This window comes from Equus przewalskii, chromosome 10 (assembly GCF_037783145.1).
Source record: "Equus przewalskii isolate Varuska chromosome 10, EquPr2, whole genome shotgun sequence".
Classification (NCBI taxonomy): Eukaryota; Metazoa; Chordata; class Mammalia; order Perissodactyla; family Equidae; genus Equus; species Equus przewalskii.
Window position 1 is genome coordinate 50,690,977 of NC_091840.1, and position 26,093 is coordinate 50,717,069.

The 26,093-nt window shown below is 52.5% G+C and overlaps 1 protein-coding gene and 1 non-coding gene across 40 annotated transcripts; both read left to right on the forward strand.

Moving 5' to 3' along the window:
• Positions 1-352: 352 nt before the first annotated feature.
• Positions 353-25,598, forward strand: CHD3 (chromodomain helicase DNA binding protein 3). Of its 39 annotated transcripts, none has more exons than XR_011523635.1 (40): positions 353-717; positions 5,192-5,304; positions 5,802-5,972; positions 6,215-6,339; positions 7,582-7,865; positions 8,105-8,235; positions 8,392-8,542; positions 8,722-8,915; positions 9,237-9,470; positions 9,672-9,875; positions 10,390-10,601; positions 11,346-11,477; positions 11,877-11,976; positions 12,393-12,584; positions 12,760-12,960; positions 13,337-13,474; positions 13,744-13,865; positions 14,021-14,194; positions 14,315-14,456; positions 14,686-14,817; positions 15,450-15,567; positions 15,790-15,914; positions 16,100-16,331; positions 16,637-16,803; positions 17,272-17,449; positions 17,902-17,967; positions 18,443-18,528; positions 18,682-18,815; positions 19,374-19,518; positions 19,699-19,861; positions 19,979-20,100; positions 20,206-20,341; positions 20,456-20,557; positions 20,740-20,871; positions 21,260-21,368; positions 21,557-21,689; positions 22,010-22,251; positions 22,956-23,457; positions 23,705-23,831; positions 24,316-25,598. XR_011523635.1 is itself a non-coding variant. In XM_070563232.1 (40 exons), exons 1-40 carry the CDS (start codon positions 447-449, stop codon positions 24,554-24,556), a joined length of 6,345 nt encoding a protein of 2,114 aa, XP_070419333.1. In that variant the 5' UTR covers positions 353-446; the 3' UTR covers positions 24,557-25,598. The 39 variants fall into 39 exon arrangements, 32 of the variants coding, with proteins under 32 accessions (XP_070419333.1, XP_070419350.1, XP_070419334.1 ...); XR_011523639.1 differs by having other exon boundaries at positions 22,010-22,205; positions 22,488-23,457; XR_011523637.1 differs by having other exon boundaries at positions 22,010-22,205.
• LOC139074216 (small Cajal body-specific RNA 21) lies at positions 18,943-19,082 on the forward strand. Its single transcript, XR_011523754.1, has one exon. It is a non-coding gene; the product is annotated as a small Cajal body-specific RNA 21 (non-coding RNA).
• Positions 25,599-26,093: the final 495 nt, after the last annotated feature.

The window sequence follows — 26,093 nt, forward strand, 5'->3', positions numbered from 1 at the left end:
GGCCATCTTAGTGCCTCAGCTCTGAGAAATATTTCTGAGCGCCCCCCTCAGAATTTAAATATATTTAAAGCAACAGAGAGGGGGGTAGAGAGAAGTCGAAAACTTTTATATATATATATATATTTTTTAATCCCCCTTTCTTGTTCTCCTGGGAGGAAGGAGAGAGGGGGAAAAAAACGTCCCTCTTCAATTTTTTCCAAGAAAATTTCTGGGGGTGGTTTGGCCCCCCTCCTCAGACGGCGGCCCCGAGGGTGGGGGTTTTGGAGGGGGGTGGCCCGGGGGTTTGGGGGGCTGGGGGAGGCGGTGAGGAGGAGGAGGACGCCGCCGCCGAGGAGGAGGAGGAGGAGGAGGAGGAGGAGGAGGAGGAGGAGGAGGTGGTGGTGGTAGCGGTGGGGGAGGCGGGCGGGCGGTGGGTGGGGGGGTGGTGGGGGGGCCAGAGCCACAGGATGGCTTCCCCTCTGAGGGACGAGGAGGAGGAGGAGGAGGAGATGGTGGTGTCGGAGGAGGAAGAAGAGGAGGAAGAAGAGGGCGACGAGGAGGAGGAGGAGGTGGAGGCGGCCGACGAGGACTACGAGGACGACGACGACGGAGTACTCGGGCGCGGGCCGGGCCACGACCGGGGCCGCGACCGCCACAGCCCCCCCGGCTGCCACCTCTTCCCGCCGCCGCCGCCGCCGCCGCCACTGCTGCCCCCGCCGCCGCCGCCCCCGCCGCCAGGTAAGCGGCCGCCCCGACTCCCCCAGCCCGAGTGGGAGCGGCGGGCGCGCGGGCCGAGGCACCCACCGCGCGGCCGAGCCGAGGCGAATCCGGGGCGCGGGCGCCGTCTCGGGCCGGCGGGCCGGGCGGGCCGGGCGGGCCGGGCGGCGGCGGCGGCGGCCGCGGGGCCAGGCCTCCTCCCCTCCCCCGCCGCACCCCTCCCCCGCTGCCGCCGCCGCCGCCGCCCCGGCTGGAGAGCGCTGGGCGCGAGCTGCGCGCGCGGACCGGGCCACTCGGTCGCGGCTTTCGGGGGAGGAGGAGGAGGAGATTTTTTTACCCTCGGCGGGGAGGGGGTAGGCAGGAAACGGCCGAGGCGAAGCCAGGGCCCCCTCCCTGGCCGAGCGAGGGACCGCGGAGACCCTGGCGGCCGGACGGCGGCGTGGGGGAGGGGCGCGTGGGGGAGGGGCGGCCGCGCGGGCGCCCCGCGGGCTTCGGCCCCGGTGGAGTTGGAGCGGGGTGAAGTGGGGTTTTTACGTGTGGAGCCGACCGCGGCCCTAACCCTCAGGAGTTGGGAAGGCGGGGGGAGGGAGTCGGTGTCCATCGGAGCCCCCCACCTGCGGGGACTTTGGTGCCCGCCAACTCAGGGGTGTGCGGTGGCACGTGGGGGAGGGGTCGTGTGAATGTTTGTGGGCGGCTGATGACTAGGGGCAGGTGGTGGCCACACTCCACGCAGACCACTTCCTGGAATAGGACTTGATTCTACTCCCTCTCCCCCCAGTTCGTTGTAAGGAGAGCAGTCACTTAAGATTGGGGAGCGGGAAGAGAGTGTCTGGGAAACCAGATGCCCCCAACTCCACCCCCTTTCTCCTGCTCTGGGCTCCTTTGTGTCAAGTGCGCCCCCCCTCCCCCCATGACCCCGTCAGTCTGGGGTGGCCGAGCTGCCCAGCTGTGACTCTCACGTGGCTGCCATTCACTGTCACTCACTCTCTCGCTGAAACCACCCACACCCTGACCACTTTGGGGGGCGTGAACTTCCCACCCAGCTGTTCTGCAGTTTGACCATCACTCAGCACCCCTCCCAGGGGATAAGTCACCGGCACTCTCTGGGCAACTGTTCCACCAGTGGCAGAGGGGACCGACCCAGCAATGGCCTCGCTCAGACCACCCTCCTAAGTGGAGTTATTTCTAGTCTTCTTTAGGATAGGTGAGCATCTTTAGGGTGTTCACATCCGCACCCCCAGACCTCTGGGTGCCATGCAGCACAAATGCACCAAACTTCAAAACATCTAACATGCTCTTTGTAAAACTGTCATATTGATCAGTGTGGCTTATGTGGCAAATGTTCCTGTCTAGTTGAGACAACCTTTGAGGGAGTGTGGGGTGTTTCCTTATTGGGGGCAGGAGGACGTGTGTCTGGTGGAAACAGAAGAACCCCCCCTCCCCCCACCAAGCTTGTCTGAAAAAGGAAAAAGTTTTTAGAAAGTTATCAGAGAGCCCACAGACTTGCACGAGGGAAAAAGAATAGAGAATTGTGGGGAGGGGATTGCCTGGAACACAGCAGGGGTGCTAGAAAGGGGGAAAGAAGGGATGTCAGGTTATGTTAGGGGTTTGGCAGCCCTCATCTATTTGTATTCCGGACTTGGAATGTGGTGTTTGGGTGTTTTTGATCCCGGATTTGGGTATGTGAGGGAGAGAGAAGCATGAAAGAAGCTGAGGTCGAGATGGGTCTTTGTGTCAGTCCTCCCTCCCCTTGCCCCTCTTGGCTTTCTGAGCAGAGGAGGAGAAACGTCAAATGTTTTTAAAATTTTCTGTTTGAAATGAAAAACCACCTCCTCTCTCTCCCGGGGCAATTTTCTCTCCCTTTCAGCCCTCCAAGTCAAATGAGTGACCCAGAGACACCCCCTCAGATGACTTTCTGAGGTAAAACTTTGGGAAAATATTTTTAGTCTGCTCATTATTTTTGTCTACCTAAGTGTGGGCAAAATAACCGTTCTCTAAGGAAATTTTCCCGGACTGCCCTCCCTCATCCTCCTCTAGAACATGAATTTGACCATATTAGAGGTTTCTATTGTTTTTCCTTTTGACTGCTTTGATTCTCACCATTTTGTTTTACATTCTTACCCAAGACCAATTTTATCCCTTCCCCCCCTCCAGTCTCCTTACATTGTTAAACGTTTAAAATAATAGCACTCGTGTTGATGGGGGAAGGGAGCAGGAAGCCCAAAACTCATTTCTTCTCCCTCCCCCTTCTGGCAAGTCTAGAGAAATAATATAACATAATATATAGATGTGATTCCTTGGGAGTGGGGGTGGGGAATGATTGTGGGTGGTGCGGAAAATTCTGGTAGTTTCTTTGCAAAAGGTCTGAAAATACAAACCCACCCCCTGCGTGCAGTACGCATGTGCAGTAGACCTATTATGGTGGTTCGTTGTGGGGGAGGGAGGGGAATTTGAGAAAAAATAAATATATGTGTGAGAGATTGATGGTGAGATTAGAAGAAGAGAGGGGCGGGCGGGAGGCGAGGCTTTCTGCGGGACTCCTCCCGCTTTCTCTGGCTTGCCAGGCCCCGCCCTCCGCTCCTCGCCCGCCCTCCTCCCTCGCCGTCTTCCCGAGATCTGAGCCAGGGATGTGGGAGAGTCTGGGCTCCAGGCCAGCTTTGAGTGGCTGGTGAGACAGAGGTTGGGACTTAGATTTGCTTTATTGCCCTCCCTTTCCCTTCCTCACTATTCTGCTTTGCCTCTCCCCAACACGCCGGCTTCCCCAGTTCGGGAACCTCCTGCTAGGGTCTGGAGTGGAGTGGCCAGGGCTTGTGCCCTACCCCCAGCTGGTAGTGAACGAGGCTGTTTCCCTGAACCTTAGCCAGTTGGCCTGCCCTTGCCACTGCCCCGGCAGCCTCCGTTTCCATGTTCCTATTAACCGAAGTCCCTGGGGTTAGGGAGAGCTGGCTGCTGGGGGCATGGCGTCTTACTGACTTCCTATTACAGTCCCCATTCTGTTTTCACACCCGGGGCTTTCTGAACTCCCTGCCTCCCTCCCTGCCCGCTGCCCCCAATCGTAGAGTGTCTTCCTGCACAAGAGGACACAGGATGCTGGAGTTATGAGAAGCAGCATTGAAGGAAGGAGGTGCTGGTATTCTGAGGCAATGGAAACTGAGGCCTCCGGTGTTAATTGGGGCTAATTCTCCCTTGGCTGTTGTGGGAGGAAGGATTGTGTGTCCTAGAGCAAGGGGCTGGGCTAAGCCCAGGCTTTCCCCTCCTGCACAACTGCCTCTGCCTGGGCAAGACAGGTCTGGCTGGTTAGTCTAGTGCTTGCTGGGGGAGGGAGGCCAACCAGGGCCCCATGTCTGTGTGGCATCAGTGTCTTCCTCTACGCAGAGTAACTCTCTGTCCCCTAAGCCTTCACAGACTGACGGGGTCATGGTGAATGGGGTAGGGGGACATCAGGGAAGAACCTGCCTTGGCCTCTCTGACAGAGACATCTGGGGAGAAAGCCAGGGACCTAGCCCTGCTAAAAGCAGGTACAGGCTGTCCTCTGGATTTGTGCTCATGAGTCTCTGTGTATGCCTGTGTAGCTGAGAATGTATAATGCGGGGTGTGTCTGTGCCTGTATCCTTGGGTATCCTATGCTGTTTATATTTGTGTGGGTCAGGATGTCTGGGACTAAATCTGGAGACACAGGGTTGAGACTAGGGGACAAAAGGTAGGGTCCCTGAGTTCTCAAAGGGAGCAGGGATATGGGAATAGATTTGAAGGCGGATTCCAGGCTACTTGGGAGGAGGAGGAACGTTTAGGTAATTGTGGAGACTTTCTCCTGTAGGGTTAGGGTGTGATGAAGGAGCCAGACACTATGATCCTATGGGCAAGACGTGAAAATGATGGGCTGAGGATTTCTTTTCCTCTAGGGCTGTGTTGGGGTGACAGGAGACTTGATTATCTGAGGAAATATAAATAGAAGCCTCCCACTTCACAAAAAGGATGTCAGGGCCCCAGAATGTTAGTGTGAGAACCCAGGTGTCCACCTTTGGCTCTCCCTTCTCAGCATCTGGCTTAGGGAGCTGCCAGCTTGTGTCTCCCTACTCCAAGTGCTGGGGTCAGGCCAGGCCAGCAGCTGGGCATGGCTTCCCCGGTTCCTGGGCAGAATGCCAGCTGGCTAAGTGAGGGGGAAGGCAAAAGGAGCCCTGGCGGCGACTGAAAGGACCTGCCACAGTCAGAGCCCGTGGCCTAGAGCCTGGGCCCTTGTTAGTAGGAGGGGACAGAAGGGAGTGGTTTGGCTGCTCTTCCCTTCTGACCCCTGACCTCCCATTCAGAACCCAAGCGTCGCAGAGTACTCGAAACACTCTCTGTTTGCATCCAGTGAAGGGAGGCAAGGTTTGGAGGAGTTAATGCCGGAGTTCCTAGAGAGTGGGAACTGAGGAGATGAGGAAGGGTAAGGTTGAGGGGCCACAGAGACTGGGAACCTAGAGGCTTAGGTGTTTTGGTGCTCTCTGCTCCAAAGACAAGGATGACATTCGGCTGCTGCCCTCGGCACTGGGTGTGAAGAAGAGAAAACGAGGACCCAAGAAGCAGAAGGAGAACAAGCCGGGAAAACCCCGAAAACGCAAAAAGCTTGTAAGTGTTAAGGACTCCTGTCTCTACAGCAAGGCGCAGGAGACCCATTCTCAGAGACCTACATTTTCTCTGGTCCTGATTCCCGTGGGGAGATCCTGAAGTTAGAGAGGCCTGACTCCCACTCCTTCCTGTTGCTGGCCTGTATCTCATGGATCTGGGACCCTAACCTCACTCACTACAACCTAGGAAAGAGTCCAGTCGTTGACGGGACTTGGACTTGCGTTAGCAAGCGTTAGCAAGAGAGAGAAGCAGTTGAAAGCACAGGCTCTGGGGGTAGATTGCATGAATTCAGAGCCCAGCAGTCCTCTGTCTTCTTGGGCAATTTATTTAGCTCTCTGTGCCTCAGTTTCCTCATCTGCAAAACACTAGATAAAAATAGATTAGTTACTATCTCATAAGATTGTTGTGAAGATTAAAAGAGTATATGTTATGTGCTAAGAACAGTTTCTGGCTCATGGTAGGGCTGAAGAAATGTTATTTTTATTTCTCTCCTTTAGGACAGTGAGGAGGAATTTGGCTCTGAGCGAGATGAGTACCGGGAGAAGTCAGAGAGTGGAGGCAGTGAATATGGAACCGGACCAGGTCGGAAAAGGAGACGGAAGCACCGAGAAAAAAAGGAGAAGAAGACAAAGCGGCGGAAAAAAGGGGAGGGAGATGGGGGGCAAAAGGTGAGCAGAATTAGGGAGTGACGGGGAGCAATCAGTACTAAAGACAGGTGTGAGGAGGGAGGGAGAGCCCGTGGGGTGGCAGTGCTAAGTGGAGAGGTTAGTTTGTGAGGAGCTGGGATTGGTCTGAGAATGGAGCAGGAAGCAGAAAGCCCAGGGAAGTTGGTGGGTAGGTAGAGGCATGTGGGGGGCCCAGGATATGGGCTAGAGCAACACCCGCCTCCCTGAAGCCTGGTCTCTCCCAGCAGGTAGAACAGAAGTCATCAGCAACTCTGCTTCTGACCTGGGGCCTGGAGGATGTGGAACATGTGTTCTCTGAGGAGGATTACCACACGCTCACCAACTACAAAGCCTTTAGCCAGTTCATGAGGTGCGGTAGCACTGGGGAATCCTTGTGAACAGACACTTTTAATTTTGAGGAGGCCCTGGACCCTTTGGAATCTGATAAAAGCTAAGGAACTGCTCTCCAGAGAAATTCACAGTACATACACAAAATTTGACGCATAATTTCAGGGAATTCCTGGACTCCTAAGGATCCAATGGCTCTAGTCAGAAACCCTTCACCGGGGGGTCATAATTCCAGTGCTAGGTTAGAGAACTCTCTAGTGACAGAAGATGGTGAGGACTGATGGCACTGCGTGTTCCTGTATGACTGCTCTCTAGACTGGAGCTGAGAGATAACATCAGTGTTCCTCAGTTTCCTGTGCTCAGTTATCAAGTCCTCCCCCCTTCTTTAGGCCCCAGTAATAATGGAGGATGCATTACCAGCAGCAGGACGTGAGTTTCAATGGCTCCCCAAATAGAATAGAGAATAGCAGAGATGCATTCTGGGGAGCAGGCACTTTAACATAGCCGTTCAACCCTCTGGAGGCAGCCTGCTAAGGTTCAGGTCCTGGTATCTTCTTGGGCAACTAACTTCTTTGGTTTTTGGTTTCCACATCTGTAAAATAGGCATAATCATAGTATGTACCTCATAGGGGTCTTACAGGGATTTGATCGGATAATGAATGGAAAGCCCAGTATAGTCAGTGCCTGGCCCCTAGGGAATGTTCAGTACCTGGTAGCTGTTATTAGCACTGTGGTCTCACCTACCTCACTGCTAAAGATAGTGCTCTTGTCAGCACCATGGTCACCTATGTCCTCACAAGAGCTTAGCGCCCCACCACAGAGCAGAACCAGCACGGTCCATCAGACTCCAGCTGATGAGACCCTTTATCAGGACCCATGGAACTTATTAGGAAAACAGAGGAAATCATAGCAACTCACATTATTCTTGTAAGGACAAAATAAGACATCATACATATGAAAGTGTTTTATGAACTGTAAAGTCGTATTCAAAAGTAAAGCATTTTTATTCATCGTTCATTTTGTTTTATCCTTCTTTATCTTCTGCACTTTAAATTTTATTTTGCTTTTTTATTTTCTTTTTTATAGTTTTTCTGACCTTTTTTTCCTTCCTTAAACTTTTTATTTGTTTATTTTTAAATTGATGTTATTCTTAATAGGACATATTTTTACCACCCAGGAATCCTGGACTTAATTGATGAGGGGAAATGGCAGTATTCCCAGGTCATCTGTGAAGGGTCCGAATCTTCTGTTTCTGTATTTACAGGCCCCTAATTGCTAAGAAGAATCCTAAGATCCCAATGTCTAAGATGATGACCATCCTTGGGGCCAAGTGGAGAGAGTTCAGCGCCAACAACCCCTTCAAGGGGTCAGCAGCTGCTGTTGCGGCCGCAGCGGCCGCAGCGGCCGCAGCTGTAGCTGAGCAGGTGTCAGCTGCTGTCTCGTCGGCCACCCCCATAGCACCTTCCGGACCCCCCGCCCTTCCACCACCCCCTGCTGCTGATATCCAGCCCCCACCCATCCGAAGAGCCAAAACCAAAGAGGGCAAAGGTAAGAAACCCTCTTTTTCAAACAACTGTCACCCCACCCTCCAAACCACATGTTCTCAAATTATAGTCTAGACGTCTTTTATCTTCTCAGCCCTGATTGTTGTAGGAGAAAAGCTTTCCAGGAAGGGGTCTCAGTGAAACCATAGCCCACAGAGAGGAGTCCAGAGGCCACTGTGACCTCCATTTTTCCAGGATGTCATGATCTCTGCTTTTTCTTCCTGACCCTCACTCCTCTTTCAGGTCCAGGCCATAAGAGGCGGAGTAAGAGCCCCCGAGTGCCTGACGGACGCAAGAAGCTTCGGGGAAAGAAGATGGCACCACTCAAAATTAAATTAGGGCTGCTGGGTGGCAAAAGGAAGAAGGGAGGCTCAGTGAGTGGCCCCTCCCTGTCTGCTAACACCCGAGGGGTCAAGGGCTCTGGGGTCCAAACACAGAGGTCCATGAGGGAAGCTGGAGCGGGAGCCAGAGGCCTAGGGAGGGGAGTGGAATCAAATCAGCCTCCCTGACAGCCACGGGGCTATGGGCAGTATGTTTTGCAGAGTGACGAGGGCCCCGAACCAGAGGCTGAGGAGTCAGACCTGGACAGTGGCAGTGTCCACAGTGCCTCAGGCCGGCCTGACGGCCCTGTCCGTACCAAGAAACTAAAGAGAGGCCGGCCAGGAAGGAAGAAGAAGAAGGGTAAGGGGTATTGTGTATATGATCCTATCAGCCTGCCTTCCTCTCATTCCTACGTTGTCTTTCTTATTTTCAATTTTGACTTCTTTATTCAACCCTTCTCTCTCTCTCTCTCCCTTCCCCCATCCCTCTCTCTTTCTTTCTCTCTCTGTTCCCTTTTCCTCCACTGGGGTATATGACAGTCCTGGGCTGTCCTGCAGTGGCCGGGGAGGAGGAGGTTGATGGCTACGAGACGGATCACCAGGATTACTGTGAGGTGTGCCAGCAGGGTGGGGAAATTATTCTGTGCGACACCTGCCCTCGTGCCTACCACCTCGTCTGCCTTGATCCTGAGCTTGACCGGGCTCCTGAGGGCAAATGGAGCTGCCCCCACTGTGTGAGTACCTGGTGCCAAAATCTTGCAGCCCTCAGGGACCCATCCATCTATTTTCTCCTTGGTTCCAGTTGTCCTCTTCCTATCCCAGATGCCTGGGCTTCTCAGTAACAGATGTTTAAGTGTCCAGGATCCTAGTTTGTTCCCCTCCCCCATCCTTTTCCCCCCCAAATCAACAGGAAACTGAGGTGTTCTGTTCCATCATTCCCAGCAATCTTCTCTGTACTTCTAGGGTTTAGGAATCCTGTCTTTGCCTCTTTGTTCCAGTCTCACTCCATATCTCCTTTCTTCTACCTGTCTCTGTGTCTGTCTTTGGTCTCCTAGGAGAAGGAGGGGGTACAGTGGGAGGCCAAGGAGGAAGAGGAAGAATACGAAGAGGACGGAGAGGAAGAAGGGGAGAAGGAGGAAGAAGACGATCACATGGAGTACTGCCGCGTGTGCAAGGATGGTGGGGAGCTCCTGTGCTGTGATGCTTGCATCTCCTCCTACCACATTCATTGTCTCAACCCACCCCTGCCTGACATCCCCAATGGGGAATGGCTGTGTCCCCGATGCACAGTGAGTGTACCCATCTCTTCGTGTTTACTGTCAGCCCCAACTCCTTCCCTATCTCTTGGGCCCAAATGTCCAGCTCTTTCTTTCTCTACTCTCCCCCACACTTAGTCTTTAATTCTCCTGTGGGACTCCTATCCTCCTACTCTAATGATGGGCTCTTTCTGCCTCCTTCTTTCCTCCTCCTCGTGTGTGTCCATCCCGAAGTGTCCTGTGCTGAAAGGCCGTGTGCAGAAGATCCTTCATTGGCGGTGGGGGGAGCCGCCTGTGGCCGTGCCAGCCCCCCAGCAAGCAGACGGGAATCCAGATGCCCCAGCCCCCCGTCCTCTTCAAGGCCGATCAGAGCGAGAGTTCTTTGTCAAGTGGGTAGGACTGTCCTACTGGCACTGCTCCTGGGCCAAGGAGCTTCAGGTACAAGGGCCTCTCCTTTCCCCCTCTCCTGTGACCCCATTCACTGCCTCTCTCACTGTGTCTCACTCCTCTATTCTTTCTTCTTCTCTATCCTTTGCTTTCCCTCATTTCAGGTCTCCAGCCTCATGCCCTACCCACTTATTTTCCATATGTGGTTCTCTTGGTCTCCAGTCCTTTTTCTCTCATGTCCATTAGCTTTCTTCCCTTAGATAGAGCCTTCCTTAACTCCATCTCTTTCTTATCTGTCTTTAACCATGTTTTACCAATATCCTCAGTCCTAATAACCTTATTCCCTGCCTCCTTTTGCTTATTTCACCCCCACCAGGCCCTGACTCTGTTCTGTCTTCACTGTATTCATTCTCCTGCTTTTGCTTTAACTTAGTATATGTCTCTCATCCCACCTCTTTCATAGCTCCTTTCCCATGCCATTCCCCCTGCTGGCCTCTCCCCTGTCCCCTTTTATCCTCTCTGGATTTGGGGACTATCTCTTTCCCTTCCCTCTGTGCCCCATCAGCTGGAAATCTTCCACTTGGTAATGTACCGAAACTACCAACGGAAAAATGACATGGATGAGCCCCCACCCCTGGACTATGGCTCTGGTGAGGATGATGGGAAGAGTGACAAGCGCAAGGTGAAAGATCCACACTATGCTGAGATGGAGGAGAAGTACTATCGTTTTGGCATCAAGCCAGAGTGGATGACTGTCCACCGTATCATCAACCACAGGTGAATCTTGGTCCACAGGAAGGCCTTCCTGGGGTATGCCGCTGTTCTGGTCGTGGTTATGGCCCCATGTTAGTATTTGTTGATTAATCAAATAATTGATCTAACTGGATAATGCCTGCTGTACCCCCAGCCTTTCGGGCCTTGTTTCCTCTTTGGGGATGAGAGAAACCAGGAGGAAAGTCCGGCCCAGCACTGACTTTCTGTCTTTGTTTCTTCTCATCTCTGTTAGCCTAAGAAATGACACACAAGTCTGGGGATCGGGGCATGAAAGCAAAACATGGAAAATGTGATTCATCCAAACCAGTGTTTCTAATATTCTTTCTTCATTGTACTTATTGCTGCCTAATGTTACAAATATATTTGTTTTTCTGTTTCATTGCTGCCTTCCCCAATAGAATGTGAGCTCTGTGAGAAAAGGGTCACTTATCTGTTTTGTTGACTGCTCAATCACCAGTTCTTGGAACAGTGCCTGGCATGTAGTAGATGTTTAGTAAATACTGATTGGATGATCAAATGATGTTGAAGCCCAGGGATGGTTTGTGATAGTTGATTTTTAGGAAGCTATCCTGAAAAACTTAGAGTAGTACTTCACCCACTGTAAACTCCCTTCCACTGGCCCACCACTGAAGATTAGGTGACAAATTCTGCATGTTTGCTGATAATTGTGTTTATATGACTTCTTTCTATTTGTGATCCATATTATTTTTTTCCTCCTGCTCCTCTTCTTGGCCTCCTACCCCACAGTGTGGATAAAAAGGGGAATTACCACTATCTAGTGAAATGGAGGGACTTGCCATATGACCAGTCTACATGGGAGGAAGATGAAATGAACATCCCTGAATATGAAGACCATAAGCAAAGCTACTGGAGACACCGGTGAGGGAGCCAAGTCATAGGTTAGAGGGAGTCTGAGGATGAGGGCATTATGAAAGCTAAACCTCCAGCACAAAAGAAGGTACAGTAGGGACAGACCTGATGGAGAATTTAGGGCAGTAGCAGCCTGGGCTGAGTTGTTTGGAGTGGGGTTGGTAAAGAAGCAGTGTGAGGAACAGAAATAAGATCTGGCCTGAGTAGTGGGGAATCGAATGTTCAGGAGTGGTGAGGGTTGGCTCTAGAGGTAAAATCCAAGGGGTGAGAGTAAAAAGCCTGGGAGAAAGGAAATGTGAGAAAATCTAGGTTATGGGAAGTGGGAGGGAGGTCTGGAATGGGTTCAGAAGAGTGGGAGTGGGGGGAATCCCAAGGACCAGGCCTCACTCAGACCCACTGTTTTCCCAGAGAACTGATTATGGGGGAGGATCCTGCCCAGCCCCGCAAGTATAAGAAGAAGAAAAAGGAGCTGCAGGGCGATGGGCCTCCCAATTCTCCTACTAATGATGTAAGTCCTCTCACTTGGCCTCTCTCCCATTTCTGGAACCATGGTGATTGAAGATTTCCTGGGGGCTACTGACAGAACTTCCCAGAGTTTCAACAGCCTCTTTGAACAGTAGCTCTTCCTTCAATATTCAGCCTTGCCCCAAGAATGGCCAGGAATTTTGGCATCAGAGCGAGAAAGCCACTAGAGATAGCAGCACACTGGGCTCTTGCACCAGTTTCCTTCCCCGTGGTACTGCTGGGTATTTTTTTTAAGGAATGAGGGGGAGGGAATGAGAACTAGAACTTTCATAAGCTCAGGCTACAGTAGAGGGAATTGTAGTCCAACTTGATATCAGTGCCAGGGATGGGGGAGGAGGAGCCAAGACCAAAGGAGCAGCTGATAGTTTCTTTGAGCTTTCTGACTTCTTGACTCCACAGCCTACAGTGAAATATGAGACTCAGCCACGGTTTATCACAGCCACTGGAGGCACACTGCACATGTATCAGCTGGAAGGGTTGAATTGGCTACGCTTCTCATGGGCCCAGGGCACTGACACCATTCTGGCTGATGAGATGGGGCTGGGCAAGACCATACAAACCATCGTCTTCCTCTACTCACTCTATAAGGAGGTGCTGGATTCTAGGGCCCCTGAGGGAGACAGCCAGGCTGAAGCCTAGCCTGGACTGGGGAAAGTGGGAGTGGAGGATGAGGGCAGAGGATTGGGGGAAAGGGCGTGGCAGGCAGAGGACTGGGGTAAACCACCAAGAGCCTAGACTAATGGTCCCCCCTACCCTTGACTCCCAGGGCCACACAAAGGGTCCCTTCCTGGTGAGCGCCCCACTCTCTACCATCATTAACTGGGAGCGGGAGTTCCAGATGTGGGCCCCCAAGTTCTACGTGGTGACATACACCGGTGACAAGGACAGCCGGGCCATCATTCGTGAGAATGAGTTTTCGTTTGAAGACAACGCTATCAAAGGTGGCAAGAAAGCTTTTAAGATGAAGGTAAGCCCGTCTACCTCATATCTTCTAAGACCCTCAAATCTGTCACTTCTTTGCCCCAACCAGGATTTCAGTTCCTTTATTCCCCACTCAGCTTTCTCCCTCCTTTCCTCTACCTCCCCTCACACCTCTGCACTCCAGACCTGGAGATGTAGCAGGTACTCCAAGGGGCGAACATGGACCTGTCCGTACTGGACACGTGGTGGAAGTTTAGGGGCTGTGTTGAATAATCCCTGCATGGAGTCAAAGTTAGAGGACAGGATAACTGGCTCTCTTTGGGAATCCCTGTCAGGATGGGTGTCTGGGTGAAGAATGGGGGTGGAGATCTAGATGCTTGGGTGTCAGGTGGCAGCTGAATGGACAATGGTTGTCTTGGCAGAGGGAGGCACAAGTGAAGTTCCACGTTCTCCTGACATCGTATGAGCTGATCACCATTGATCAGGCAGCACTTGGCTCCATCCGCTGGGCCTGCCTCGTGGTAGATGAGGCCCATCGGCTCAAGAACAATCAGTCCAAGGTGAGTGAGATACCCAGACCTCAGAAGCTTGAGGCTGTGGACTCCTACTTGCCCTAGTCCTAAACGCTAAAGTTCTGGGGACTTTGTGTAGCCCGGGAGGCAGTCTCCTCTGGGGAGAAGTCCAGGCTGGAAGAGGGAGAGGACTAGGGATTTGGGGCCTCTGATCCTGAAGGAAATGGGAGCTGGAGGCAGGAAAAAGTTGATACTGTGGGCCAACCACTTGCCACTGATGGGCCCTTTTTCCCGCCTTTCCTTGCTCCATTTTCTAGTTTTTCAGGGTCCTCAATGGCTACAAGATAGATCATAAGTTGCTGCTGACAGGGACTCCATTGCAGAATAATCTGGAGGAGCTCTTCCACCTGCTGAACTTCCTCACCCCAGAGAGGTTTAAGTAAGTGGCTCATTAGGGTAGTCTGCAGAAATGAGAGGTGGAGAGGCTGAGAAGATGAGTGAGCAGAGGGTTCATCTGAAGTGAAGAGTAGAGCCTGAGGTCGGGGCAAAGAACCTGACAGCCCGTTCGTTTCCTTTTCTCCTTCTGGCTACTAGTAACCTGGAGGGCTTCCTGGAGGAGTTTGCTGACATATCCAAAGAAGACCAGATTAAGAAACTGCATGATTTGCTGGGGCCACATATGCTGCGGAGGCTCAAGGCTGATGTCTTTAAGAACATGCCAGCCAAGACAGAGCTCATTGTTCGAGTGGAGCTGAGCCCCATGCAGAAGTGAGATGCACGGCAGGCTACCTGGACTAGGGGTTGGGGATTTGGTGGCAGCTTTCCAAAAGTTGGTGACCAAGTGCAACATCATAATTGCCTCTTATTATGTCTCTTCTGTTTCTTTAGGAAGTACTACAAGTACATCCTGACTCGAAATTTTGAGGCCTTGAATTCACGAGGCGGTGGGAACCAAGTGTCGCTGCTTAACATCATGATGGATCTTAAGAAGTGCTGCAACCATCCATACCTCTTTCCTGTGGCTGCTATGGTAGGTACAAGACCTGGGAACTGATTCAGTGCCTGGCTTGTCCGAGAGTGGAGGGAGTTGAGTACAGGGCTTGAGCTGGGCTGGGAGACTAGGGACTGGATTTCTGAGAAGAGTAGGAATTGAAAAGGTCTGGAGGCTAGATCTGGGCTTCTACCTTTCTAGGCACAGTCAGAATATGGAGGCACGTTTCCTGACCCCGTCATCATCCCTTCTCATCCCTTCTTTTCAGGAGTCCCCAAAACTCCCCAGTGGAGCTTATGAGGGTGGGGCACTTATTAAGGCATCTGGGAAGCTCATGCTGCTACAGAAGATGCTGCGGAAGCTGAAGGAGCAAGGACATAGAGTGCTCATCTTCTCGCAGGTGACCCATCCCTGTAGCTCTTTCTCATCATCAGATTAATCCCTTACCTTGTTCCTGTGGCTGCCATAGTATGAGAGTTTAGGAGATTACACCCTTAGGAGTTTCTGTTATAGCCAAGTTCATCTTGGCTTCTGATCCCTGTTCTTAATTAAGGCTTTTGCAAGTTGTGGGTCAGCTGCTTTTAAGCTGAATGGGGAGAAGGGAGAATGAGCCATCTGCCTTCTCAGGGAGGTCTCTGGTCTTGGTACTATTTCTTAACCTTATTGGGGAAGGAAGAGAGCACAGAGTTGTTGGAAATCTGATGAAATCTATGGATCCACACTCCAGAAAACTGCACATACGATTATATAATTTTGTACACATTTTCACGGGGTTCATAAGAGTTCCCTGAAATCTTTTCATGGGTCTCAGAGAACTTCTGCCTTAGGAGAAAAGATCTTAAATCAAGAGAGTATGACACTAATGTGGGATGAGGAAGAGCTGGGTGTCAGGGAAGCAGCATGAGGAGAGCATATGACATGGCAGGGGTACAAGTGTGAGGATTGGGGTTGAGGTAGAAAAAGATCATAGAGCAGACAGGGTGCATCCGACTGCTTCATCATTCTGGACTCTTTCCTTTTCTCTTGCTCTAGATGACCAAAATGTTAGACTTGCTAGAAGACTTCTTAGACTACGAAGGCTACAAGTATGAGCGCATTGATGGTGGCATCACCGGTGCCCTGAGGCAGGAAGCCATCGATCGGTTCAATGGTGCGGGGGTGGGGGGAGATGCCTTGGTGCCTGGTGGGCATGGAGGCCCAAGAAACCTGTGCCTTGGTCCCTGGGATGGGAGGTGGCTGGCCTAGGAGGATATTAGCTACCTGGGCTTTTGAGTTGGGGGCACAGTTATTTGTAGTCAGGGAACATCTAGGAGCAGGTGGAGAGAACTGCTGGGTACAAGAAAAGCCTGATCTCCCAATTCTTACTTCCTAGCTCCTGGGGCCCAACAATTCTGCTTCCTCCTGTCTACCCGAGCTGGGGGCCTGGGCATCAATCTGGCCACTGCCGACACTGTCATCATCTTTGATTCTGACTGGAACCCCCATAATGACATCCAGGTGGGAACTTGCCTCCTGGAGCCCCTGTACCATTTCACAAGGAGACATGGGTCATGGTGGAGGGTGTCATGTTCTGGGGTCACAAATAAACGTCTTGGATAGTAGAAGACCCTTCCTTGCCAGCCTCCTTTCCCGAGCATGTGGCCGGCACCTCCCTGGCCCATCCCCACCTCCTGCCCCTGCAGGCTTTCAGCCGCGCTCATCGGATCGGCCAGGCCAACAAAGTGATGATTTACCGGTTTGTGACTCGTGCGTCAGTGGAAGAGCGAATCACACAAGTGGCCAAGAGAAAGATGATGCTGACACATCTGGTGGTGCGGCCTGGGCTGGGCTCCAAGGCGGGCTCCATGTCCAAGCAGGAGCTGGATGACATCCTCAAATTTGGCACCGAGGAGCTGTTCAAGGATGAAAATGAGGGTGAGAGTCTTTTCTGCAGCTCCCTGAAAGCAGGCCCCCCTGCTGAAAGCTGCTCTCCCATGAGCACTACTCTTCTGAAATCTCTGAAGAAAATCTCTTCTTTGCAGTCTGTGGTGGAAGGCTGGCCTCTTTCCCTACCTATAGGGTTGAAAACAACAAATCTCTACATAGATCCCCAGGGAAAGGGCCTTCTCCTCCAGAGCTGCTGTGAAAAGGAAGCAGAGTAGAAGGTTTTCCTCTGACCTTTCTAAAGTTTTGCTCGAGGTTCTGGTTGGAGAGTCCCTCTTGTTCCCCATCTCCACCAGGGGAGAACAAAGAAGAGGACAGCAGCGTGATTCACTATGACAATGAGGCCATCGCTCGGCTTTTGGACCGGAACCAGGATGCAACTGAGGACACTGACGTGCAGAACATGAACGAGTATCTGAGCTCCTTCAAGGTGGCACAGTACGTGGTGCGGGAGGAAGACAAGGTGAGAGGCTTGGGGTCAGATACTGTCTATCCCTGGCCATCTGTGAAGGGCAGTGTCCTTTACTGGACCTTGAAGTAGAAGGACCCGCCTTTGCTCTTGTTTGTTTATCTGATCTCTTACCATAGTGCCCAGTAAAGAAAAGGCAATAGTGGACCTCAAACAATTTCTTGGTCTAATGGGTGAGACCAGACTTTGGAGAAAAGTTAGGCACAGAAAGTACCAATAAACATGGAAGGGTACCTTCAGAGTCAGAGTGAGAACACCACAGAGGACACTAGAGGAGAGCTTTAGGAAAGAGGGAAATAACAAGGAGAAGCATATTGCAGGTAAGAGATAGGAAAATGTACAATGTCCGGAAAACTTACACAGAGTTGAGGAGATCTAGGAAGCAAGAGAATAGCGATTTTGTTGCAGTAGCAGCACTGGGTGAAGAGAAAGGACGCCAGCATTCATTCTGCTGCTCTTCAGATTGAGGAGATCGAACGAGAGATCATCAAGCAGGAGGAGAATGTGGATCCCGACTACTGGGAGAAGCTGCTGAGGCATCACTATGAACAGCAGCAGGAAGACCTAGCCCGGAATCTTGGCAAGGGCAAGAGGGTTCGCAAGCAAGTTAACTACAATGATGCTGCTCAGGAGGATCAAGGTGCAGGAACCAAGAAGGGAAGAGTGCGGAGGAGGGGCTAGGAGGCTGGGGGCATTTAGATGGAAAGACAGAGGCCTAGAGTTCAGAGCCTTCCCTGCTCAGGGGAGAGAGATTAGGAAGGGTCAGTAGGAGCTACCCAGAGGCCAGGTGGGTTTGCGGGCAATCTAAGCTATCTGGTGGTTGAAGAGGACTGATGTGGACACCCAGGCATCCTTGCTTAGAGTGGGATATGCAGGAATCAGGAGGCACCCGGAGACAAGGTGGGTGGTAAGTGGACCTGGTTCAGGATATGTGGCCTAAAAGTCAGAGTGGGCAGTCATCCAGCATCCCCAGGAGGCCCAAGGCCAGAATGAAGGTGCAGAAGTCTCTGAGGGGAGGCATCTAGGTAGAAAGGGCCCCAACGGGCTTATCCAGGGAGCGATCACTGACCGCTGAGACCTTTCCCCTCACAGATAACCAGTCAGAATACTCAGTGGGATCAGAGGAGGAAGATGAAGACTTTGATGAGCGTCCTGAAGGTGGCATGTTTTCCTAACCTACTGCTGCAGCTCTTCCTATTTCACTTCCCAGTGTTCTTTAAGCCCACTTTTTAAAAAATACAAATAAATGCTTTTTTCTAGAAAAACTAAAGATTGCAGATAAGAAAAAGTAAGAAATATTCATGATCTGTCCACTGTTAAAAGCACACAACTATGAGTATATAACCAAGCAGGCTTAGATGCCTTCATGCTAGATCAAGAAAGGTTACATCATTTTACGTTCCCACCAGTAATCTTGCTAGCATCAAATATTTGCTACTCATTTTTAATATGACTTGATTCTTTTGACCTCCTGTGTTAGTAGTTCTGAAAGTGCTTGGAAGGAAATTAGAAGCGCCTCGGGCATGACATAGGCCTTCCCTGTATTCTGTATCTTGTGGGAATGGGTTGCCGAGAAAGGCTGAGGGGTGGAGGAGGTGGTGGACCTACTAAGTGGAGTCACCTGCACCCCCAGGGCGTCGACAGTCAAAGAGGCAGCTCCGGAATGAAAAGGATAAGCCACTGCCTCCACTGCTGGCTCGAGTTGGGGGCAACATTGAGGTGAGAGCTGGGCCCAGGCCCCCAAGACTTCCCTAAGGAGAGAATGAAGGCTGGGGCGTTGGAAATTGAGGCTGTCTCTCCGAGGGTAGAAAGGACCAAGAAATGAGATCCCTGGACATTCATTACCCACTGCCTCCTTGTGCCCATCCCCAGGTGCTGGGATTCAACACCCGTCAGCGGAAGGCTTTCCTCAATGCTGTGATGCGCTGGGGAATGCCGCCACAGGATGCCTTCACCACTCAGTGGCTGGTGCGGGACCTCAGAGGCAAGACTGAGAAAGAGTTCAAGTGAGTGTGGGTGAAATGGGGCTGAGTTGGAAGAAAGGGTAAGAGCTTGGGTGTTTCTTTCTCTTGGCCACCACATGATGTGACCTTACTCAACTGATCATCACGCTCCCTGCCATTCAACATTTTCCGGCTCGATTTCCTGGGGGGTGGGCTCAGCCTACCCCACCTCCCCTCAGACGAGCCCAGAGCAGAGAGGCTGGGCTTCCTCCCCAACAGGAGAGGCGGTTAAGACAGGAGCCTCGCCTGGGCTGTCCTTGCCTCACATTTACTTGGCCATTATAACCTGGCAGGGGAGCTGGTGGAAAAGATGAAGAGCAGACTGATGGGGCCTAGGAACGAAGTACCAAGACCAAGAAGACAGTGGAAATACAAGGGAGGGCCAGATGGGGGAGTTAGGCTTTGGAGGGCTGGTAATGGTGAGATTGAGAGGCCCAGAGGAGGACCCTTTGGAGGCACCCGGGGAGTGGATTTGGGGGTCAATAATCCCTATGCCCCCCTCACTATCCTGTGTCCCTCCTAAGGCTCTCCTAACTGGCCTACCACCCCCATGCTCCCTAGGGCTTATGTGTCTTTGTTCATGCGCCATCTCTGTGAGCCCGGGGCAGATGGTTCTGAAACTTTTGCTGATGGGGTCCCTCGGGAGGGCCTGAGTCGCCAGCAAGTGTTGACCCGCATCGGAGTTATGTCTCTCGTCAAGAAGAAGGTATCAGTCTTCCCCTCACCCAGAGTCAAGCTGGCCACCTAGGCCCTGTCCTTTCTCTGCCTTACATCCCTGAGTTCTGGACTCAGGCTGGTGCGAGATGAGACAGAGGGCACTGGAGCTCCCTACGTGTCCAGTGCCTGGAGCTGATCCATGTCCCTAAAACTCCCCTGCCCTCCTTAGGTACAGGAGTTTGAGCATATCAATGGGCGCTGGTCGATGCCTGAGCTGATGCCCGACCCCAGTGCTGATTCTAAGCGCTCTTCCAGAGCCTCCTCTCCTACCAAAACAACTCCCACCACCCCTGAGGCTTCTGCTACAAACAGTCCTTGCACCTCTAAACCTGGTAATTGGGGTTTGGGATGGCAGGACAGATAGACATAGGGCTGGTGTCTGGCAGATGCAGAAGCATTGGTGTCAGGGTCGGGGTTTCTGCCTTCTTCACTCTGCTTTCTCCCTGCAGCTACTCCGGCTCCGAGTGAGAAAGGAGATGGCATAAGAACACCTCTTGAGAAGGATGAAGTGGAAAACCAGGAGGAGAAGCCAGAGAAGAGTAGCAAAATTGGGGAGAAGATGGAGACAGAGGTGTGTGACTACCTGGCTCCCCTGGAGGGGAGGGAGTAGAGGGGTCTTGGAGGTCAGGTATCTGGGAGCCCTCTGCTTCATCCTGACTCCATTGTTCTCTTCCAGGCTGATGCCCCCAGCCCAGCCCCATCACTCGGGGACCGGCTGGAGCCAAGAAAGATTCCTTTAGAGGATGAGATCCCAGGGATACCTGGAGAGATGGAGCCCGAACCTGGGTACCGGGGGGACAGAGAGAAGTCAGGTGGGTGCTTGGCCTTCGGGGTGATGGAGGGCTTAGAACTTGGGGGTTCCCTCTTTTGGCATCAGGGGATGAGGGTGACATCCTCCCTTCCTGTCCCCTACCCGCTTCCCACAGCCACCGAGTCGACGCCAGGAGAGAGGGGGGAGGAGAAGCCGTTGGACGGACAGGAACACAGGGAGAGGCCGGAGGGGGAGACAGGGGATTTGGGCAAGAGAGGTAATGGGTGGAAGGACTGGACACCTGGGTCCTTGAGGGAATCAGGGGAGGTGGAGTCTGGGGGACCAAATGCCTGGGTCTTGGGTGGGTAGCTGTTTCAAAGACCAGTACAGTACAGGGAGTAGTGTTGGGACCTGGGAGGAGACTGTCCTGAGGTGTGAGCTCTGCTCCATCTGCCATAGCAGAAGATGTAAAAGGGGACCGGGAGCTTCGACCTGGGCCTCCTCGAGACGAGCCACGGTCCAACGGTCGACGTGAGGAGAAGACAGAGAAGCCGCGGTTCATGTTCAATATTGCAGACGGTGGCTTCACAGGTGGGGGGGATTCTCACCTCCACCTGCTCCTCACTGGGACTTGCTCATGCTCATGGGGTTTCTTGTTTTGCCTGAGGCCTCCTGCTACTTTAATTCCAAGTAACTGCCAGTGAAATGGTGCATGCTGTTTCTGATCCTTGCCCTCAGTCCTCCTCAAGTGTACTCCTAATTCCATAGCTGTCTTTAATTCCACCTTTATTCTGAATCCTAACTTGAACCTTGTTGGCAGCTACTTTTACTCCTAACCCCTAAACTAATCTTTATCTGTTCCTCTTAAAGGGCTCATAGTCCTTGCCCCCTCTTCAGTTCCCTCATCTGTACCTGTCTTTTGGGCTGGATATGGTTCCCAAACTTCTGATGCCTCATTCATCTTCCATTCTCTTTTAAGAGCTTCACACACTGTGGCAGAATGAGGAACGGGCAGCTATCTCCTCGGGGAAACTCAATGAGATCTGGCACCGAAGACATGACTATTGGCTTCTGGCTGGGATTGTCCTGTATCCTTTGATACAAATGCAAGAAAAAAAAGGTCTCAGCCTCGAGGGAGGGAAACTACAGAGAAGACCACACCCAGGGAAGAGGGGATCATGCCACACTTTGGGGAGATAAGGCCAAAAGGAAGAAGGATTCACAGCCCGGCTCATCCCTGTTAAATTCCTTGATGGTCCCCTTCCTTCCTCGGCAGCCATGGCTATGCACGGTGGCAGGACATCCAGAATGATGCTCAGTTTGCCATTATCAATGAGCCATTTAAAACTGAAGCCAATAAGGGGAACTTTCTGGAGATGAAAAATAAGTTCCTGGCCCGGAGATTCAAGGTGGGGTTCAGGGAGGAAAGGAATAGTGTTGAAGTGGGTCTCGGGTTAGAGGTGGGACCAGATCTGGTTGGAATGCAGGGAGGGTAACACCTTGAGTGGTGGCAACACTTGAGGCCAAGACCAGAGTGAACCTTGTGTTTGGGACTGTGGTCTGGATTGGGGTCGATGCTGGGCTCACAGTCAGTATTGGTGTGGATCTGGGGGCACTCCAGACCAGCGGTGAGGGCAGTGTGGATCTCCAGCACCGTGTCTGTGCCCCCATCTATTTGCTCACTGCTTGCAGATCCCTGCACTCACCGCCCCCTTCTCCATGCCCTCAGCTCCTGGAGCAGGCGCTGGTGATCGAGGAGCAGCTTCGGCGGGCGGCCTACCTGAACCTGTCGCAGGAGCCGGCGCACCCCGCCATGGCCCTCCACGCCCGCTTCGCCGAGGCCGAGTGCCTGGCCGAGAGCCACCAGCACCTCTCCAAGGAGTCGCTGGCGGGGAACAAGCCGGCCAACGCCGTCCTGCACAAGGGTAAGGGCCGCGGCGGCCCCGCGCGGGGGAGGGCCCACAACGCTGCGTAAGTCTTCACCCCGCACCCCTCAAAATCTTCCCACCCCTGTGACCCCTTTACCCTGTGAACCACCCCCCTCTGACCTCTAACCCCACCCCAACCCACCTGGCACTCCCTTGGTTTTTAGCCTCTAGAATTTGTACAGCCAACCCTCATCCATGCCTAACAGCATTCACATCAGTGCCTAACAGAGGGACCTTCCCCCCCAAACTCCGTAAGACTGTGCCACGTCCCCTCCACAGGGTGGAACTTCTTCGCTGACCCACACTCCTGCCGTACTGCTAATAGCACCCTCTCCGGGGCCTTGGCCTGTGTATAGTCCACAAAAATCCTTACCCCAGTCCCATAAATCACATTCCTCATATCTCATTCACCCCACGAGGCAGAAACCACCCCTTACCCTCTGACCCTACCCCATGAAACTTCCCTTTGACCTTCGACCCTTCCTCCCAAACCCTCTTACCTTGATATTAATAGATTTAAATTCCAAAGCCCTCTAACCATCTAATCCTATCTGATGTAGTGACTGACTCCTGGCCCCTTTGATTCCTGTTCTAATTCCTTGAATCTGTAATGCTGACCCTCTAACCTCCCTCCCCCCTTACATATTAAAACCTTGATTCCTAAATCTTTGACACCACTTACCACCTCCCATGCCTCCTGACTACTTCCTCCCCATCATCCCCAACCCTAAAACCTCACTCCTCCAGTATGGGATGTTCTGACAACTCCCCGCCCCATGTCTTCCAATGTCCTCCCCATCTCCCTTTCCTCCATATTCCCTTTTCCTCTCTTCTTTCTCTCCATCTGTCCTCTGTGGTGATCTGGTCTCTTTGCCTCTTTACCTGACACTTTTTCCTTTTCCCTGAGTCACTTTCTTTTCTGTCTACTACATTTTCTTGGTCTCTGGTTCTTTGACATCTGTATCCTCCTCTCTCTCTTTTTCTAACTATATCTGTCCATCTGACTCCTCATCTTTTTTCCTGGCTCCATCTCTCCCTTTCCCTGTCTTTTTCTTGCCCTTCTTTCTCCGTGGCCCGGGCCCCAGTTCTGAACCAGCTGGAGGAGTTGCTGAGCGACATGAAGGCGGACGTGACCCGCCTGCCAGCCACGCTGTCCCGAATACCCCCCATCGCAGCCCGCCTTCAGATGTCCGAGCGCAGCATCCTCAGCCGGCTGGCCAGCAAGGGCACAGAGCCTCACCCCACACCGGTAACCCTCTTTCCCCATAACTCCAGTTTTCCCTGTTGGTACTCTTCCTGCACACGTATAAACACTTCCATCAGAATCTTTTATAATATGGAAAAACAATTTGCTTGAACACAGTCATCAGTCTTGAGTCTCCCTACTGTGTTACACCCCTCAGTAGTTCTGGAGCTTGGCCCATGTAGGTTTCCCCTACAGCTTTTTTCCTCTCAAGGTTATGGACCTTCTAACTTCAGCTTGTTCTCTATTCCAGGCCTTCCCCCCGGGTCCCTACGCTACACCTCCGGGGTACGGGGCAGCCTTCAGCGCCGCACCCGTAGGGGCCCTGGCCGCCGCAGGCGCCAATTACAGCCAGATGCCTGCAGGGTCCTTCATCACAGGTCAGCTGGCGACTTCCTGCTCCCTACTTCTCCCATTCCTCCTTTTCCAAGCTTCATCCCTGCTCAGCTACCCTTTTACTGCTCCAGCCCATCTCATTTCAGTCCAGTGTTTTACAGAATGGAGCTGTTCTGGGCTTTGTTCTTCCCATCACTTTCTTCTCTTCCATTCCAATTGTCAAAAACTTCATCCAGGTTTCAGTGGTTCTGTGGCTTAGTATCCCTTGCCTGAGCCGCCTCCATCTGGGTTACTTCAGGGAAAGAGAATATGAAATTGGAAGTGGGGTATAGTGAGGGTCAGAACATGTGTTCCATCACGCAGCACAGAGGAAGATCTCAGGGAGAGGGGTCCACCCTGGTCTTTCCACTCCTGCCCTGGAAAATTAGAAGTGGCATGAGGTGACCTAGAAGTAAGAACATATAATTGTCAGGAAGTGGTTTGGGAGTGAAGTAGGGATTGACCCTTCCTCACCCCCTTCCCAAACAGCCGCCACCAACGGCCCTCCAGTGCTGGTGAAGAAGGAGAAGGAAATGGTGGCGGCATTGGTGTCAGACGGGCTGGATCGGAAGGAGCCCCGAGCCGGGGAGGTGATCTGTATAGACGACTGACCGGATCCCAGGCCTGCCCTTCACCTAGGCCCCGTGCCCGAGGCCGACCCACAGCTCAGGCTCTGGGGCCTGCTGCCAACCCTCCACCTTCCCCAACCCTGGGGCCACCACTGGGCTAGGAGCCCCTTTGCCCCTCTCTACAACAACACTCTTCAGCAAGGGCCCTTTGTTTTCTCCGCTCCTATGCACCTTTCCCACCATGCTTTGAAGACCACACTGGTGAGAAGAGGTCTGGGTGGGAGGTGGTTAGCAGGGTCTTCCAAATACCTTTATGTCCCATCGCCAAACATACACAGCTTCCCAGTTACTGGTTGTGGGGAGGAAAGAGGTGGAGCCTCCCCAGTCTTTATTCCTGCAATATAAGCTCCATCTCCTGCAAAAGTGGGGGATTAGCCTTGCCTGGCCTTTAGGAACTTTGGTGGGGAAAAGAGCTTTGAAGAGAAGAGGGGGACTTTAGAGAGGGATGACAGTGAACCCTGGGAGGGAGGAACGGGAGAGGAGGGGTGGCTGCATGTTTCATTCCCCTTCCTCTCCCCAAATGGAGGGTGGAGCAGTTACAAGGGAGGGAGTCAATTGCTGTTCAGCCTCAGAATAAAGGCGCCGTTCACTGGCTCAGTTACCTCCTGTGTACCGGCATCTTGTGTTGGGAATCTTCTCCCCTCCCTAGGGACCAAGGACCACTCCTACAAAGAGAGTAATGGTTGGGCAGTACGCCCTCAAGCCAAAGAGGAGCTTCTCAATCTGTCCTAGTGACCCAGATAACCTAGAAAGGGTGGGAGTGAACACAACAGGCCAGACATGGGGGAAGTCCCCAGCTCTGGGGCTCAGGTTCTTGGAGGGCTTCTCCCTTCCCTCCTGAAGGCCTGGATACAGACTAAATTTGAGTGGGTCAGGCAGGGGGCCTAGTCAGGGGACTGCCTTGCCTTTGGGACCAGAGCAAAATAGTGGAGGGCAGGCTGGAGAGACACGGGCACATCCTCTTCCCCAGGAGGGGCCGGGGAGAGTGGCAGTTTGCATGGCGAACCCCCCACTTCCTCTTCGCTGCCCCTTCACTTTCTTGATGCCCCTTTCCCAGTCTCTTCACACTCACTCCTGGTCTGTCCCAATCCCCTCTTCTGTATCAGGTTTATTGGTTGTACATATAAATTATACTTTCCTTTCTGTGTGCTGTTATTTTTGAGTGGGGGACTTCTTTGGTTGGGGGGAGGGACAAGGAAAGGGTGTTGCTGCCATTTCATATTATCCATCTTTTTCTTTCTCTTCTTTAAAATCTTGTGACTTTGCCTTTTTCTCATTTTTATTTCTTGGATCATCAGCGAAAACTCCAAGGCTCTTTTTCAAGCCCCAACGCCAGTGTGATGGGTTCAGTGTAGAGATGGAGGGTGAGCAGCAGGATACCTGCACAGGCCTCGGGCTGAGATCAGAGAGCTAGCCGGGCTCACCGGGAGAGGTGCCGGCAGAGATTCAGAACTGCCTCCCATGCCTCCATTTGATCATTCTTTTCACCTTCCAGTTGTTTAGTTCTCCCAAGAGTCAGTAGAGGTCACTACAGCTCCACAGGTTCAGTTCCAAGTGTGCAGAAGTACATACTTTTTTTTTCTTAAGGAGTTGGGGGCTCAGCCCTGCAACTTGCCAAAGGTTTAAATTGCTAGACAC

Bases quoted from the DNA above. Each gene is read 5' to 3' on its own strand.
- CHD3 (XM_070563232.1), top strand. From the start codon at position 447: ATGGCTTCCCCTCTGAGGGACGAGGAGGAGGAGGAGGAGGAGATGGTG. The intron at 8,543-8,721 runs GTAAGGGGTATT...GGTATATGACAG, and splicing joins AGGAAGGAAGAAGAAGAAGG to TCCTGGGCTGTCCTGCAGTG. The intron at 8,916-9,236 runs GTGAGTACCTGG...TTGGTCTCCTAG, and splicing joins AATGGAGCTGCCCCCACTGT to GAGAAGGAGGGGGTACAGTG.